A 15,733-nucleotide genomic window follows, 5' to 3' on the forward strand; every position below is an offset into this window, starting at 1 on the left:
TTAATTTTATTCTTTTATTTGCACAAAATTGTTTGAAATGCATTTCTTATTCGAACAGAATTGCTTTGATTTAATTTTTCTTATTCCACATTTTTGCTTTGGCGAATCATGTTGTTCATATTTCGTTGGTAGTAAAAATTTATTTTCTTTTTTGAATTGCTTGAAAAAAAAATAAAAAATATATCTATAATCAAATGCTCCTAATATATTACTCCAAAAAAGTATTGTCTGAGCGTTCCTTACCTCGATAACTTTTATTATGGGAAATAGAGGGCGAACGCCTCTAGATTCTTCTAAGACTTCTTCTCCATAAGCCAAAACTTTTTCATTAATCTTTTTGAGAGCTTCCGTTGTGTATATTGAATCATCATTTTTTATCATTTCTTCTCTGCGCAGATCCTCTTGTTCTTTCTACAAAACGTGAGCATAAAAATAAAAGAAATGAATTAGCAAGAGCTTGTAATGAAATGATTGAAATTTTTTTTTTTTTTTTTAAATTATTTTTACAGTCAACTTGAGTAATTTTTGCGCAATTAGGTGTTACGTTCAGGAATTTCTCTAGTACTAATTAAAATATTTTTAATTAATATTCAAGTCTAGGTTCGGCCTCATTGGTGTGTCGATAGATCCCCGGTGGACTTTGGTCATTGATTATATTATTAATTATTAATTTATTTAATTTTCGCGATTTAAAATATTTTGTTATTAATTCCAACTCCAAATAATTATTTTTACAATAGCAGGTGAAGGATTAGTAGGAAAATCGGCAGGAAACCCGAACTGCTGTTGAGCGCTCAGGGTTATAGGACAGGGTAGAACTGCTGATAAGCGCTCGCCCCTGGGTGGTAATGTTATGGACATGTCATGGTGTAGGTGATAATGTTGGGGTGCCAATTGGCTGTTTACTAGTGAAAAGTAAGGTAAGGGGCCCAGTTTCTGACCTTTTTAGAGTGTCGGTTGGGGTTATACTATAATAATTAATGTAAGATTTAATTTATTGAAAAAAATAATGATTCTATCGATTAGTTTATGATTTTTCAAATAAAGTCATGCGCGTAAAATAATTATTTGAATTTAATTAAAAATTTAAATTGACGTTTTAAAAATTGACATTCAGAGACTTAGTTTCTGATCGTCAGAATTTTTCAGGTCGCAGTTTCTAATCCTTACAGTGGCCCAGTTTCTGACCCTCAAATTTCAACAACAAAACTCATTTTAATATATTTTATAAATGTATTAAAATAAATTTCAATTAAATATTGATCTATCCATCTATTTTTGATACATGATAAATTATTGCACAGATTCAGCCGTCGTACCTCCTAACGTAAACTGTTTAGACTCTACTTAAAAAATGGCTTCCTCAGCCGCTTATATTATGGCTAAAATATTTGTTTTTATTCAGTTAATATTTTCTGTGTTTTTTAAATTGTCATTAATTAGGCTCAGAATAAATTACAATAAATTAAGATAAAATTGATCTTCTTTTTAAAGTTATAGTTTTTTAAATGAGTAAGAAAAAAGTCGAAAAGGTCAGAAACTGGGCCAGAGTCAATAACTGGGTCTTTTACCTTATGTCACTAATTCAAATAGTGATATATTTTTCACTAGCTATAAGTGACTATTCAATGTCAAACAGCGACTGTCATCATGATGTTCACTAATTTGTTTTTAGAGAGTGCCCCGAAAAATCCTTTTTTTCTGTGTAATAAAATCAAAATAAGATCTATACTTCCTAAATATAATTTACCATTTGAGTTTTCAAATCTTGAGCAATTTTCTTCTTTTCAATCTGTTCTTTTTGCATTTCTTTAAGTTTTATTTCTTTATTGTATTCATCCCTTTTGTATCTTTGGTAGGCTTCCCATTTTTTTTCATTTTCTTCTTCCTGTTTCCTTTTTTCAATAGTCGCTGCATGTTCAGCTTGATATTTTTCGATATCTGCTTTCAATTTTTGTTTTTTATTTTCTCTTGCTTTCATTTTTTCAATTTCAATTTCTTCTCGCTCCTGAATCGCTTTTTGTAAACGGTCTTCACTTTCTTTTTCATCGGTCTCCCAAATAACAGCACATTTTTTTGCTATGCCCACAATATAAAAGTACATATTAAGTATATAATAAAAATATTTTTTAAAATATACATCGTCTTACCCATCAATTCTGAGCGACGTATTTTTTCTGCTTGAATTTCTTTCCACTTTGCCTGAGTCATCTCATTTAAATGATCTTTTGCTTTAGCATAAGCTTCTACTAGATTATTTACTGAAATATCATGATTTTTAAGTCTCTCCTGTTCTAATTCCTTATTTTTAATTGACTCTAAAAACATTTCCTGTAACTTTTGCTTCTTGTTTCTCATCTACAATCATAAAAAAAAATTAATATATTAGACGAAAAAAAAATTATTTAATTATTATTGATAACCTGTTCAGCTTCGCATTGTTCGATTAGTTTCAATTCTTCAATTACATTATCTAGATCTTTTTTATCAGCATTTCTATCAAAAGATTCTATTTTCTTTAAATTAGACTCCGAATTTTCAATCCTGTTATAAAAATTTATTTTCCATTAATCATCGATAGAAATAATCCGGAGTTACAATTAATTTTTTCGTTGAATACAAAATAATTATTTATAAAATTAATCCTGAACATTCAAAATTCCGGTACGATTCATAACAGTCACAAGGACCTGAAGAACCCCAGCGTCTAGTTGCCATTTTTATCATAAATTTTTATCTTTAGTTACGAAAGAAAATTATTAAAAAAATAGAAAAAGCAACTTTTGCAAAAACAATTTTTGATTTTTAATATTAAAAAATTAATTTTGTAGTAAATTTTTGAATACTAAATATACTTTCCCATGAGATCGATGAAAATTAAAGCTTAGAAAAATTATATTTACTTTAGTAAACGAAATGAAAAATTTTCCATTGGAAATTTAAGTTATCAAATAAAAAGTGTGATAGGTTTTTTGCAAATATCTCTGTAAATATTGAGTTATCCGAAAAAATGAAATTGACTTTTTTTGTAGCGTTTGAAATTTTCTACAAAAAAGGCATCTTATACTTTTTTCGAAAACTCAATAGTTATTGAGATATTTTGAGTTCAAAACTCCAAGAATTGGACATAGAAATTTAAAATTTGAAATTTCCCGGGCTTACGTGACCATTAAGAAAAAAAATATATAAAACTACTTTCTGTGTTTTTAATTCATTTCTATAATTTTCTTTTTTTTCCCACAATTTTTTAGCTGCGATTTGCTTCTCATTATCAAAGTCTTCAGTATCTTTTCTTAGTTTTTCGATATATTCTTGATTTTGCTCATTGTCAATATTTTTGATCATTTTATTAAACTCTATCTGGGCTTGTAACTCTCTAAAACACTTATATAATTATCATTAGATTTATATAATTGTTAAAATATAAAACTATAATTAATAAAAGTATTTAGCAAATATAAGTTATCATTTACCTCAGAAGTAAAAAGAGCAGAATTAATGAGCCTGCATTGAGGTTTCTTATATAAAATTAATTTTTGTGCTTCTTTAACAATTTTCATACGTTCCTTGAGGTTTTCATCGGCAAGTTGTTTTAGTAATTTCACATTTTCTTCATTAACTCGCCGTTTTCTTGATAACAATTCTTCCCGACGTTTTTTTGTAATATTGGCAATGGCATCAGGCCAATCTTTACTTAATTCATTCGAAGCATTTTTAAGTTCTGCTAATTTTTTAGCCTTCTTTTCAGCAATTAAATTTATACGTTCAGCTTCAGTTGTGTATTCATTTAAGCGATTAAATGTATTTTCAGAAATGCAAAGTGTCAAAGCTGTAACTGATGACTTAAAAAAAATATACACTATATTTTTAAGTTCATTTACAACGAGAAAATATTGGAAAATTTTAGAGTTTCTATTTTGTAGGCAAAATATATAATCGCTTAACTATAGGGGTGGCAGGGGCAAAACGGGGTAATTAAGGAAATATTGTTTTTGAGGACCCAAGTACGCTAAATATTTTTTTTTTGTAATAATACTCAAAGTAAATAGAAAAAATTTTCATTTTTGCGGGCATAATATGGTACCTCCTTAAAAAGGTGAAAGAAAAAGAAATTTCTCAATATTAAATAAGTTTGATTAAAATAAATATCTTTGTAAGTAATATAAGGTAGAAGTACCGTTTTTGGGCACTTTAGGGCCAATTTTGGACACTTGAAAAATTAAAATAAAATAATTTATAAAAGACCCAATAACATAATCAATCTTAAAAATATGTTTAAAGATACTTCTATCCCAATATTAAAATGAAAATTTTATTTTACACTTTTTCATTAATTAAAATAAAAGATTAAATGTCCAAAAATAGAGCAGTGGCTACAAATGGTACCTCTACCCTATATAAAGAAAAGCTACATTTTACACAATTATTGAATCTAAAGTAAGAACAAAAAGTTTATTATAGTTTTTATCATAAAATGAAAGTCATTAACATTTTTTGACTAACAATTGATTTTTGAAAAATTTTAACAAAAAAATTTAAAATAACGCTCAATTATATTTACAAAAGTGATTTTGGAATGTTTAAAGAACACTTAAAAATTAAAATTTTTTTTTTATAAAATTTTGGGGGGAACCCGTTTGCCCCCCCCCCCCCCTTTTCCCTACATTTTAAAAAAAGTTTTGGTGTGAAAATGGTCCCCGAAGACGTTACACGGTTTGCTTGATGTGAATTGACGGTGTGAATTATCAAACCGGGTTTTAATTACTATTGCTAGTATATATATATATATATATATCTATATCTAGATATACTAGCAATATTAATTTAAACCTGGATAAAAATGAACCCGGTTTGAAAAACTGGCCCGAAAGTTTGAAAAAGAAATTTCTTGGTATAAGTTTGACTCTATAACTAAACAATGCAATGAAAATAGTTATAGTTCAATGTATAACAAACCTTTTTACTAATTTCTTTAGATTTCAACTTCATTTTTGTCAATGAATATATATTTTAATTAATGTATATCATCAATAACTTATTTTAACCATATTCATTTGATAAATAATTTTAAATATTTCACATTATAATTCTAGGCGTTGTTAAAAATTGTTATGCTGTTTCCATAGTGATACAAAATCGGGTAATCTATAATTTGTTTTTCGAAAATCGTAAATTGTTCACTTCACTAGTTATCTATATGACTACGCGCAATGGTAAAATAGATTTCTACAGTAAAATGCTGATAAGGTAACCGCCTATTAATGCCAATTATCATGTTGAAAATTTTTGTCATTAACTTTGTTATAAGTCTGCTAGGTGGCTAGACACGCATTAATGACTTTAAATTTGATCTGGTTTATAAAGTGAATTTGATTCGGGTTGAAAATTGAATTTAAATCCTACTAAGTTGGCCGGACATGGGATTGCCCGAGGCCTAATAATATACATATTTAAAAAAAAAAAGTGTATTAACGAACTTTCATGAAACAATTTTTTTTTTTGTAAACAATTTCTTAGTTTATTGTAAAATTATAATTTCTTTGGTGCATAAATTACACAATTTGTGTTAAATCTGTCTAACATTTGAAATAGGATTTATTTTTATAAATTAAAAAATCACGCAGATAATTCTTGAGTAAAAATTACCCATAAATTTTGGTACTGTAAGGCCATATAGTCAGTAACTAAATTTTTACTATGTTGTTAGTAGAAATTGCACTTCAATTACACGCTATCCAATAGTATATTTTACAATGTGCATGGGAAAAATTTTTATATTTTCCCCATGTCCTCACAATATCATATTTTGTAGGTAATTTTTACTAAAAATTTTTCTGTTTAAAGTTATTTAATGATTAGAAAATTTGTATTTTTGATGAATAATTATGTATGTAAGTCAAAAATTATTTGTTTGTATAGTAGATAACAAAGAAAATTGTTATTGCAAATACATTTATTTTATTAATATGTTATGTTTTTAAATTTGTTTTATGGATATTGCTGCTTGTTCTGGGCTGCTCGGAACAGCCTCGAAAAATTTCAAAAGTGAACGCGATTTTCCGAACATTATATATTTATATAATTTAAACAGTTGCTGCTTGAATAATAAGTCAATTGATATATTTATCAAAATCACCAATTGTTTAATTAAAAATAAGATATTTTTTAATAGATTTTAATAAGATATTTTAAATTAAAAACCCTGATTAAGAAAAATGATTTAATCCATGCTGTGTATATTTATGTATTAGTTGATTCAAATTGTTTTGAATCATTTCAAATCATTTTTCTTATTCACGAAAAACAAAAATTAAATTATGGATAACGACGACTTGATCATTGTAACAAATGATGATATGTTTGACCACGGCATATAGAGCCGGACCTCGTTATAAGAGTATCATTTTGTCTTTTTTATAAACCAGGTATCGCGATAGTTTGAGAGAGAAACTAATAGTCTTATAACGAGGTCCTACTGTAATTAGAATGCGAAAAAAATGAAGTCCAAATCTAAAAACTAGAAACTTGAGGGTATAATTTTCTTTTTTTAGTTTTATTCTACGACCATTTTTCTTCGAGTTACAGTCTGTTGAAAATCACTCAAAAATTTGCAATTTTGTTTACATCCCTTAATTTTTGTGATCAGTGTATTAAAAAAAAACCCTTTGTTAATAAATTTTAAAAATAAAACAATTTTTGATTTTTAAATTGACAATCGGATTCTTTCGGTATTCATCGGCTCTACTCCAAGTTGACAAGAACAGGCACCCAAACACGCCATTAGTCATAGGATTCTTGAGCTCTTTTTTTCTGAAATTATCACATAAATAATTACAATTTCGCATATTATCTATTATTGTATTTTAAAAAACTATCAATCTGTTGAGGATTTAATAATGATTCGAAATTACGAACTATTCGTGTTGAATCGAATTTTGTTATTCAAATTGAATAGCTTGCAATTTTTTAGTTATTCGTAAGGTTTCGAATTATTCGTAAGTTGTTGCAAACAAAATTTGGATTATTTATCAAAAGTAAGATAAAAATTTAATGTTCGAAATTTGGAGCGAACATTCGAATTCGAATTAAATAATAAAAAAAACTTACGGATAATTTAAATTATTCGATTCGTATATTATTCACACATCCGTACTATCTGTAAAAACTGATTTACATCGTGACTCAGTTTAAATAAAAAATTAATAATGACTAAAACGGAACAAAAAAGAAGCCAAGTTTGTGCTTTAATATGCCTGATATACTATATATATATCTATACGTATATATGTATCTGTGAGTATAAATCGACATAGATGTGTATGTACGTATAGTTAGTGGGTGGTGTGACAGTCCTTTATCTTTCGAACCAACGGGGTTTATACCCCATGCTATGGCGAAGTAGGGTTCTAGAAACGACGGATACTCATGGAGGGAGAGTTGTCTACTGGAGGGGGTGTCTGGGTCAATCCCCGCCAGTCTAGAAGTTCCCATTTGCAAACGCATTTCCTGGGGTTCGCAAATGTCAGCTTTTATTCATTCGATAAAATTTACTTTAATATTTTAACGTTTTCTTGCTTAGAGCTTGTAATCGAAATTATATAACAAACTTTATAAATATTTATCAAAATTATTTAATAAAAACCATTAAATATCTTAGAATATTTAATTATTCATCGAACACTAATGATACTAGCTTCAATTATTTGTTTCAATCGAAAGTTTTTTTTTTAAATTTTTAATTTACATGAATGACTCAAAGTAAAACAAAAATTTTATAAAATAATTATTTATTATGAAGACATTTTTAAAAATATTTCATAAATTACCTACACTTTTTTCACTCAAAACTTTTTTTAATAGATCATACATTAAAATATATATTTTTAAAAAATGTATTATTAATATAGTAGTAATTTCAATGATTAATATTTTTTTTTTGTACTTATTAGAGTAGATCACTGAAAAAAAGTGTGATTATGGTCACCATCTAAAGTATTGCTAATAGTAGATAATTATCATAAAAAAATGTATTGTTAAATTGACAATGCTTCACAATTTTAAATAAAAGTATTGTCAATTTAAGGCTGGGCTGCATCTAACAAATTCTCAAATTTTAGATTTTTAGTTACGTTTAAAATATTTATGGGACTCGAATGATGAAAATTTTCCGAGGAAGTTGTCTTATGCTTTTGGACGGAAGTAAAAGAAATCGCTGTGATGATAGTCAAGTAATGAATTAATAGAAATCTAAAATTCGAAACTTTGTTAAGTACAGCCTAGTTTTAAGATATAGCAATTCTGCCGTGCTTAGGAAAAGGGCAGTAAGTTAATTTACTGCCTTTCTGTCTTACAAATATTAATTTAATATTAGTTAAAACGAAAAACTGTAAGTGAAGTTACTGCCCTTTTTCTAAGCGGGGTAGAATATGTATTATCGTAGCAACCATCTATATCTAGTTGCCCGAGTCAAAAAACAAATTTGGATTTAAGTCTCAAAGTTCTCTATGACATTTTTGAGAATCAATTTAGATTTTGAAGATTGAGGGCAGTAACGGAAATTATCCTAGTTTAGTCCTCAAAGTAGTAGTTACGACCAATTTTCCCACTTTGAGGACTAAACTGAAGTAACATAATCTGGATTAAAGCCTCAAAATACTCAAAACAAAGGAATAATTTGATCCGCATTTGAACCTCAAAAGTTTCATTCGACGTATTCTCTCCCCTCCCTTTTCTATCTAAAATTTTTCAAAGTCCGAAATATAACTTTTCATTCGTTGAGGATTTTGAGGTCTTACTTATAATTTAAAATCGATAAATTATTCGCATTTAGACCTCATAGCTCTCATTGAGGATTTTGAGTACTAAGGTAGAGTTACTTTCTGGGCAGCAAATAAAACATCAAAAGAATTGAGGCTTTTGAGAATTAAAATAGAATCTGTTTTTTGACTCGGGTGATTGAACAAAACATTGTGTGGGTAATATACACGCAGATAATTTTTGAGTAAAAATTACCCATAAAATTTGCTACTGTAAGGACATCTAGCCAGTAACTAAATATTTACTATGTTGTTGGCAAAAATTGCCCTTCATTTACATGTTATCGAGTAGTAATCTCTAAAAATGAATTAGTAAAATCTACTACGAATCAGTAGTCACTATTTCTACAGCTACTAATTCAACCAGTGGTATACTTATAGCTGGTTCCTAGTGAATATTCACTAGTTCGAAGTTAATTTCACTGATTCATTTTTAGAGAGTATATTTTACAATGTGCATGGGAAAAATTTATATATTTATCATATTTTTTGGGTAATTGTTACTAAAAATTACTCTACGTGTAGCAACCTAAACTTTACGTTAATAAAGTATTGTTATATTAACAATCTATGATTTTTTAAACTTTAGATGGTTACTAAAACCCAACGGTTTTGCTTTTACAGGAAATTTTTTTTTTTCAGTGTAATATATTCAAAGAAGTTTTTACTCATTTAAAAATATAAATATTATTAATTACACGTATTATATAAAAAAATATATTTAAATTAGTGATAAAATGGCATGAAAAACGTAAAAGTGGTACAATTGGTTCAGTGGGGCGGTGGCCTTGCAGCCTTGGAAGGGGACAGTGGTCTCCACGGCTGTTCGTAGATGCACATGGTGTCCTATACAACCAATTGCACTGGCATTGTACTTTCATGTATGTGCTCTAACTACTCACAATGTTCAATCTGTTACATTTATTTGAAGCAAGTAACAACCTACACATGAAAGATAACTTACTACACTAATTCATATACAAGTACATTTATTTTATACGTATATATGCAACTAAATGAGTTGAGTGCATGTAATCGCTGTAACTCCGTCGTCGTATTCGTTCTTTGCGCACCCATGTCACTGTGTACGTACTTGTAATCATACTCTTTGTGTTGTGTTGCAAAACGATGCTAAGTGCGTTCACCCTGTTCAGTACGACGGCCCTTCAGCGGATCTCAAACTGCTTCTTTCCTCTTATAACTCAGACCCTTTGCTTTATAATCCTACCGTTTGAGCGTCACCATATTTTATAAATACCGAGACTGATGGCAAACTAAAATTTTTAAACTCTTTTGCATTAATATTTTTAAAAATTTATCAACTTTTTTCACAATTTTCTCTTTGGGAGAAACAAACTAAAAAAAAAAGTCTTTTTTTGTAAGTAATTGTTTTAAAAATTTCACTTTTCAATACTATAGTTAATTACCAAAATTAAATTTATGTTTTTTAATCGTAGATATTTTTTTAAGCATTACACAGTTAGAAGTTTTGTGCATTTGTATTAAAAAATTACCCTGATTAAACAACTAAATTCGATCGAATTAAACAGAATTAAATTTTTAATTCTATTTAATTCAGATAAATTCTGTTAATTCGGCACCTAACTTAAAAATGAATTCTGTCTAATTCGGCAGGAAAACTAGAATTTGTCCAAATTAAAACGAATTTAAATAATTTTATTCGGTTTAATTCTGATTAATTAAAAAATAATTATCCAATTTCTGGTTTTGAATCCGAATTAAACTGAATTAAAACGAATTTGAAATTTTTAAATCGGTTTTATTCTGTTTAATTCAAATTCTAATTTTCAATTCAGTTGAATTCTGTTTTGCAGAATTCGACAGAATATAACCGAATTAAAATTTTTAATTCGGTCGAATTCAGTTGTTTAATCAGGATATTTAGTTAAATTTTTTGTGTTGATTTTCAACAAAAAGCTGTTAATTCAACACAAACCGTTTGTGTTATTTTACTTTAACTGATTTTTTATGTTAAATGATTAGAAAATCTGTAATGTAACACATTTCTGTGTTATTCGAAAATTAACACAAAATTTGTGATGTTTAGCTCAACACTCCCGCGCAGTTCTTCATTACTATAACCAAGCAAAGCATTGTAGCAGCATTCTCTGCAAGGAAACTTGGATTATAATTGATTTACAATATTACAATTAAATGTAATCATAGATAACTTTAATATTTTTATGATTAGATTTTATGATTTTTTATTCTCATTTTACGGGAGGATAATTCATAGCTCCGTTTTTTAGAAAAATCACAGAAAATCGAACTAATTGTTTGCTAAAGTGACAAAAGTTGTACTAAGGGTAGATCAGTTTACTTGAATTAGTTCGGTTGTGTGCTCATATTTATTAGTTAATTTTAACACAAAAAGTCTGTTGAAATTCCACAAATTTTTTGTCAAAATAACAGATTTTGTGTTCAATTATTCGACATAAAATTTGTGTTAAAGATCAACACAAACGCAATGTGTTGAATTGACACAAAAATTTGTGCAGACCATTTGTAACATACGATTTGTATTTAATTTAAGGGCATTCACCAACAGAGCCCCCACTTTTTGAAATATTCAATGACCTTGAACTGTCATAACAGTACTACAATTTTATTAATTAATTTATATAAAATTGAAGCATTAATTGACAAAAAGGACAACGCAGTTATGATTTCACCGAAGTATAGATTTTTAAAGAAATTATACTCACAGTTAAAATCCATAAGGACTAAAACGAAATTTATTAAATAAATTTTAGCCTGACAAATTTGACATTCCAAATTATAATATTGACATAAAGATTTTACTAAAATTTATTCAACAAATTTTGCTTAACTCCTCATTGATATCAACTGTGAATAATTTTTTTAAAAATCTGTCTCGGCGAAATTGCAACTGCGTTGCCCTTTTTTCAATTAATTCTTAAACTTTTTTTTTAATTAATTATCAAAATTTTAATACATGATTACAATTAGAAGTCATTGAATATTTTTAAAAAGTGAGGGGGGGGGGGCACTGTTTGAAAATGGCCTTAACACAATATTTCTGACTATATAGTTTATTAGAAATAACATATCAGTTTATTTATTTTGTTCATTAGCTTTTGAAATAATTTTGGAATTTAAAAAATAGAAATTTTGAATAAATTAAATTCAAAAAGTTCATTTTTTTAAAACTATTTCATATAAAAAATTAGTATAACTCTGAGGTATTTAATCTATAAATAGAACCCAAGCAATTTTATTCACAAAAGATTAATAAATAAATTTATATGGATTAATCAGTAAATGGTATTATTGTAAGCGAAAGATCTCTAAGTGAAGTTCAAGTTGGAGTAGGTTAGCTTTGCAGATCTTGTAGTCTATACCAGGTCACTGGCTGTCGTATAATTACTCAAAAGTCTCGACAAGTTGGGCATTGCTCTTGATGCACTTCTCGAGGGCGGTCTTGGGGTTGATGTACGCGGAATGCAACCGAAGTTTGCCGAAGCTTGACGAGACTGTCCGAGTTGATTAAAAAAAAAAATAAGAGAGAGCGAGAGAAATAAAACGAGAGAATAATCAGTATGAAAAGTGAGAAGCGAGCTTTTGCAAAGCCAAGCCGAGTTTGTGATGTGGTGACGCGCCTACTTGCAACTGCAACGGTCATTGGGTTCGATGCACTCGTGACTCTTGGGATACTGTGATATTGCTTTTGCTCTTACTCTTGGTTGCCTGGTTACTTGCAACACTCATGAGTCAGTACGCTCAGCTATGGCCTTGACCTGGCATACACACGTCGGCTATATACCTTTCTCGTAAACATATTTTCATTGAATAACATGGGGAATTATTTTTTTATTTTATTCAACAGTATCACTTGTTTCTTCTTCATTCATTCGCTTAAATTTCCACTACGTTGTTTGATAGAAACCATTGTTATCAATAACTCAATGGATTTAAATGGAAAATTTTGACTCCAGTAGTAAAAGTACTTTTCAGTCAGACCATTTTTTTCTAATATGAAATTAATAAATTGCCGTAAATAAAAATTTAGATCTTGCATTTCAAATATACGAAAACAAGGATCTTAATAATTCAAACTAGAATTTTACAAATCAAATACGGCGAAAAATAGCACACCCAGAATTCAACGCACATGATAAAGAAATATCTTGGCTCAATAGATTCAGTGCACCTAGCGAGTCATCCGATTTACATCTGGTAACTAAATTAATATGAGACTTTGCGTCTACTCAACCCGACCGAATGTTACTATCGCTGTGAAGACCGCTACACAAGTTTTTGATTGTGATGATTATGGGTAGGATCACCTGTATATATAAGAAATACCAAAAAAGTCTAAAGTAGAAAAAAAAACTTTTATAATTAATGATGCTTATTTACATATTCTTGTCATGTCTATAAATATTAAGAAAGTAATACTTTTTACTTCGAAACTTTATATTACAATAGGAATATGCATTAAAAAAAATTATCAGCAATTTTTTTTTACTTAAAATGAACTTTTTATTTCTGTATGTATCGAGAATAAATATTCGATAAAACATTAATGTCTTAATGAAATATAAGATATATTTCCATAAAAAAGACTGTAGTCACTCTGTTGAATAACACAGGTGTACCCGTCTCATAAATGCTTCAAGTTAGGAATATAAAAACTCTGAAATAAGTTTCTTACCAGGGACACTACAAGCTGTGGACGCGATCTAGTGGCGAGCACCGAACTACTCCCACTGCTGTTGGCTTGCATCAAGACTTAAACTAAGAGAAAAATTTTTTGGGAGAAAAGATAAATGAATCGTTTATTTGAGAAACCCCATAAGTCAAGAAAACAAAATTTTTCAGGAAACACAAAAAACATTTTTTTGGAAAAACTTGACATTTAAATAATAAATAAATAATTTAATACAATAATGTTAGCGTCTCTGGAAAAGATTCCAACAAGAAAAATTTAATTTTTTAACTGAAACTACTTACAAAAATTATTTACAGTTGATTGACTTATGGGGTTTCTCAACCAAACGGAAAAAAAAGTTATAAAATCGTTGTTTTTTTAAATGTTTCCACTCAAATCATTTATTACACTGATAAAATGAAGTATTAAATATGTATTTGAACTCTGAAACTCAGAAATTACAAAAAATTATAATTAATTTAAACATTTTAATTAGTCATATAACAGCCAACAATAAAACAACATTTGAAATTAATTTCCTAAAAAAGCGCAAATTTTAAATAAAAAAAAAAATAAATGATTTCTGTAAAACTAAAACTGCATATGTTTATTTGAGTCATTGACTTATGGGATTTCTCAATTACATGAAATTGCTGTCACCCCGTTAATTTTTTTTAAAACGCTGAATTGATGCATATTTTGATTGATTTCTATGGAGGGACATCCAAAAAACCCAAAAATGCAAAAAACCCAATTTCGTTAAAAACATGACTTATGGGGTTTCTCAAATAAACGATTCAAATATGGTGGAGAGGAAGTTATGGTACTAGGCAGCAGCAGCGGGAGTGGATTATAATATATTTAGTAAAAACAACCAAAGATATGATTGGCAATGGGCAATCCATTCATTTTGCTGTCATAATTAAAATTTAGTTGTCAGAAAAAAATTTTTTTATCAGTGTACAAAATTAAATCGAATTTAATTTTAAAATTAAACTTAGAAAAAAAATTCCTTTAAAATTATTCTTCGAAAGATTTTCTAAATTTTTCTAAAAACAAATTTATTTAAAAAAAAAAATACTAAGGCCAAAAAATTTTTGAAAATTGACCGATTTCATGTATCGGCTAATTTCTATCCTATTTATTAAAGATGATAAAATTTTGGCGTCTTCGGCCTATTTTTTTTTTTTTTTTAATAAAGTTCATGCTCGATTTCGGCCAAGTTTAGACTTTTCGTTGTATTTTTATCCTTCTATTTTTAGCCGGGTAAGCCCACTACTTCCAAACTTTTCGACCGATTTAGCTCACCTTCGAATTCGATTAAGAAATTCGCCCAAAGAATAAAAATACAAAACTTTACATACATATATATACGCAAACGAAAAATATGTGCTGCGAACGGTCGTCAATTCGCTAAAACGAGACGTCTTTCACTCAAAATTCAGCGTCGTTGAGACAACAGCGACTTCAATGAGTAAACTGAATCTATAGTTGGCACATTTTTTCTCTCAAGGTTTTAATTTTCAAACCAATAGTATTTTTTGACATGAGACCCTTAAAAACCGGCAGTGAATATGGATTTTATTTCAATTCGAATTCACTTGAAGTACTGGAGTTTGAAAAAACGGAGTAAATTTGGATTTTTTTTTCAGTGGAGTGATTTCGGAGCGACGTATATTTTATTTTAGTCCACATTCACACCGACCCTGAGTTTTAATGGTAAAATAAACTCCCCTTTGGAGTGAATTTCACTCCAAAGAAATAAAATAAATAAGGAATCATTCACTAAAAAATTTAATCCACGTTTACTCTGAAAATTTTTTTCCCATTTTGCAATCGAAATATTTCTTATAAGAAATCCACCCGAAAATCAAAGTTAGAAAATTGTTATTCAATCATAAAATAGTCTTAAAATTGTACTGTTTCTATTTAAAATATTTATTGATGTTAATAAAACAACTCTTACATTGTCAATGGCCCAAGTTATTTTTAAGCTCTTAATCTGATAGTACAAAAAACTATAGACATTTTTATTTATTTTGAATAGTTTTAAATTTTATTTGATAAAAAAAATCCCATGCATACGAAATACATTTATTTATTTATCAGATAGAGATACTTATTTTTTATTTTACTTTCCAAAAATATCAGTCTTAATCATGATATTGAAATTAGCCGACGTCCAATAACTTTTGGATTTTTTTTTTAAACAATAAATTATAAA

The 15,733-nt window shown here is 28.2% G+C and overlaps 1 protein-coding gene across 1 annotated transcript; it reads right to left on the reverse strand.

Moving 5' to 3' along the window:
- On the reverse strand, positions 1-5,365 carry LOC130674500 (calponin homology domain-containing protein DDB_G0272472-like). Its single transcript, XM_057479845.1, has 8 exons — positions 4,957-5,365; positions 3,474-3,842; positions 3,198-3,384; positions 2,424-2,542; positions 2,151-2,358; positions 1,751-2,079; positions 244-411; positions 1-159 (listed from the first exon to the last, which is right to left on the reverse strand). Exons 1-8 carry the CDS (start codon positions 4,987-4,989, stop codon positions 7-9), a joined length of 1,566 nt encoding a protein of 521 aa, XP_057335828.1. The 5' UTR covers positions 4,990-5,365; the 3' UTR covers positions 1-6.
- Positions 5,366-15,733: the final 10,368 nt, after the last annotated feature.

This window comes from Microplitis mediator, chromosome 9 (genome assembly GCF_029852145.1).
Source record: "Microplitis mediator isolate UGA2020A chromosome 9, iyMicMedi2.1, whole genome shotgun sequence".
NCBI lineage: Eukaryota > Metazoa > Arthropoda > Insecta > Hymenoptera > Braconidae > Microplitis > Microplitis mediator.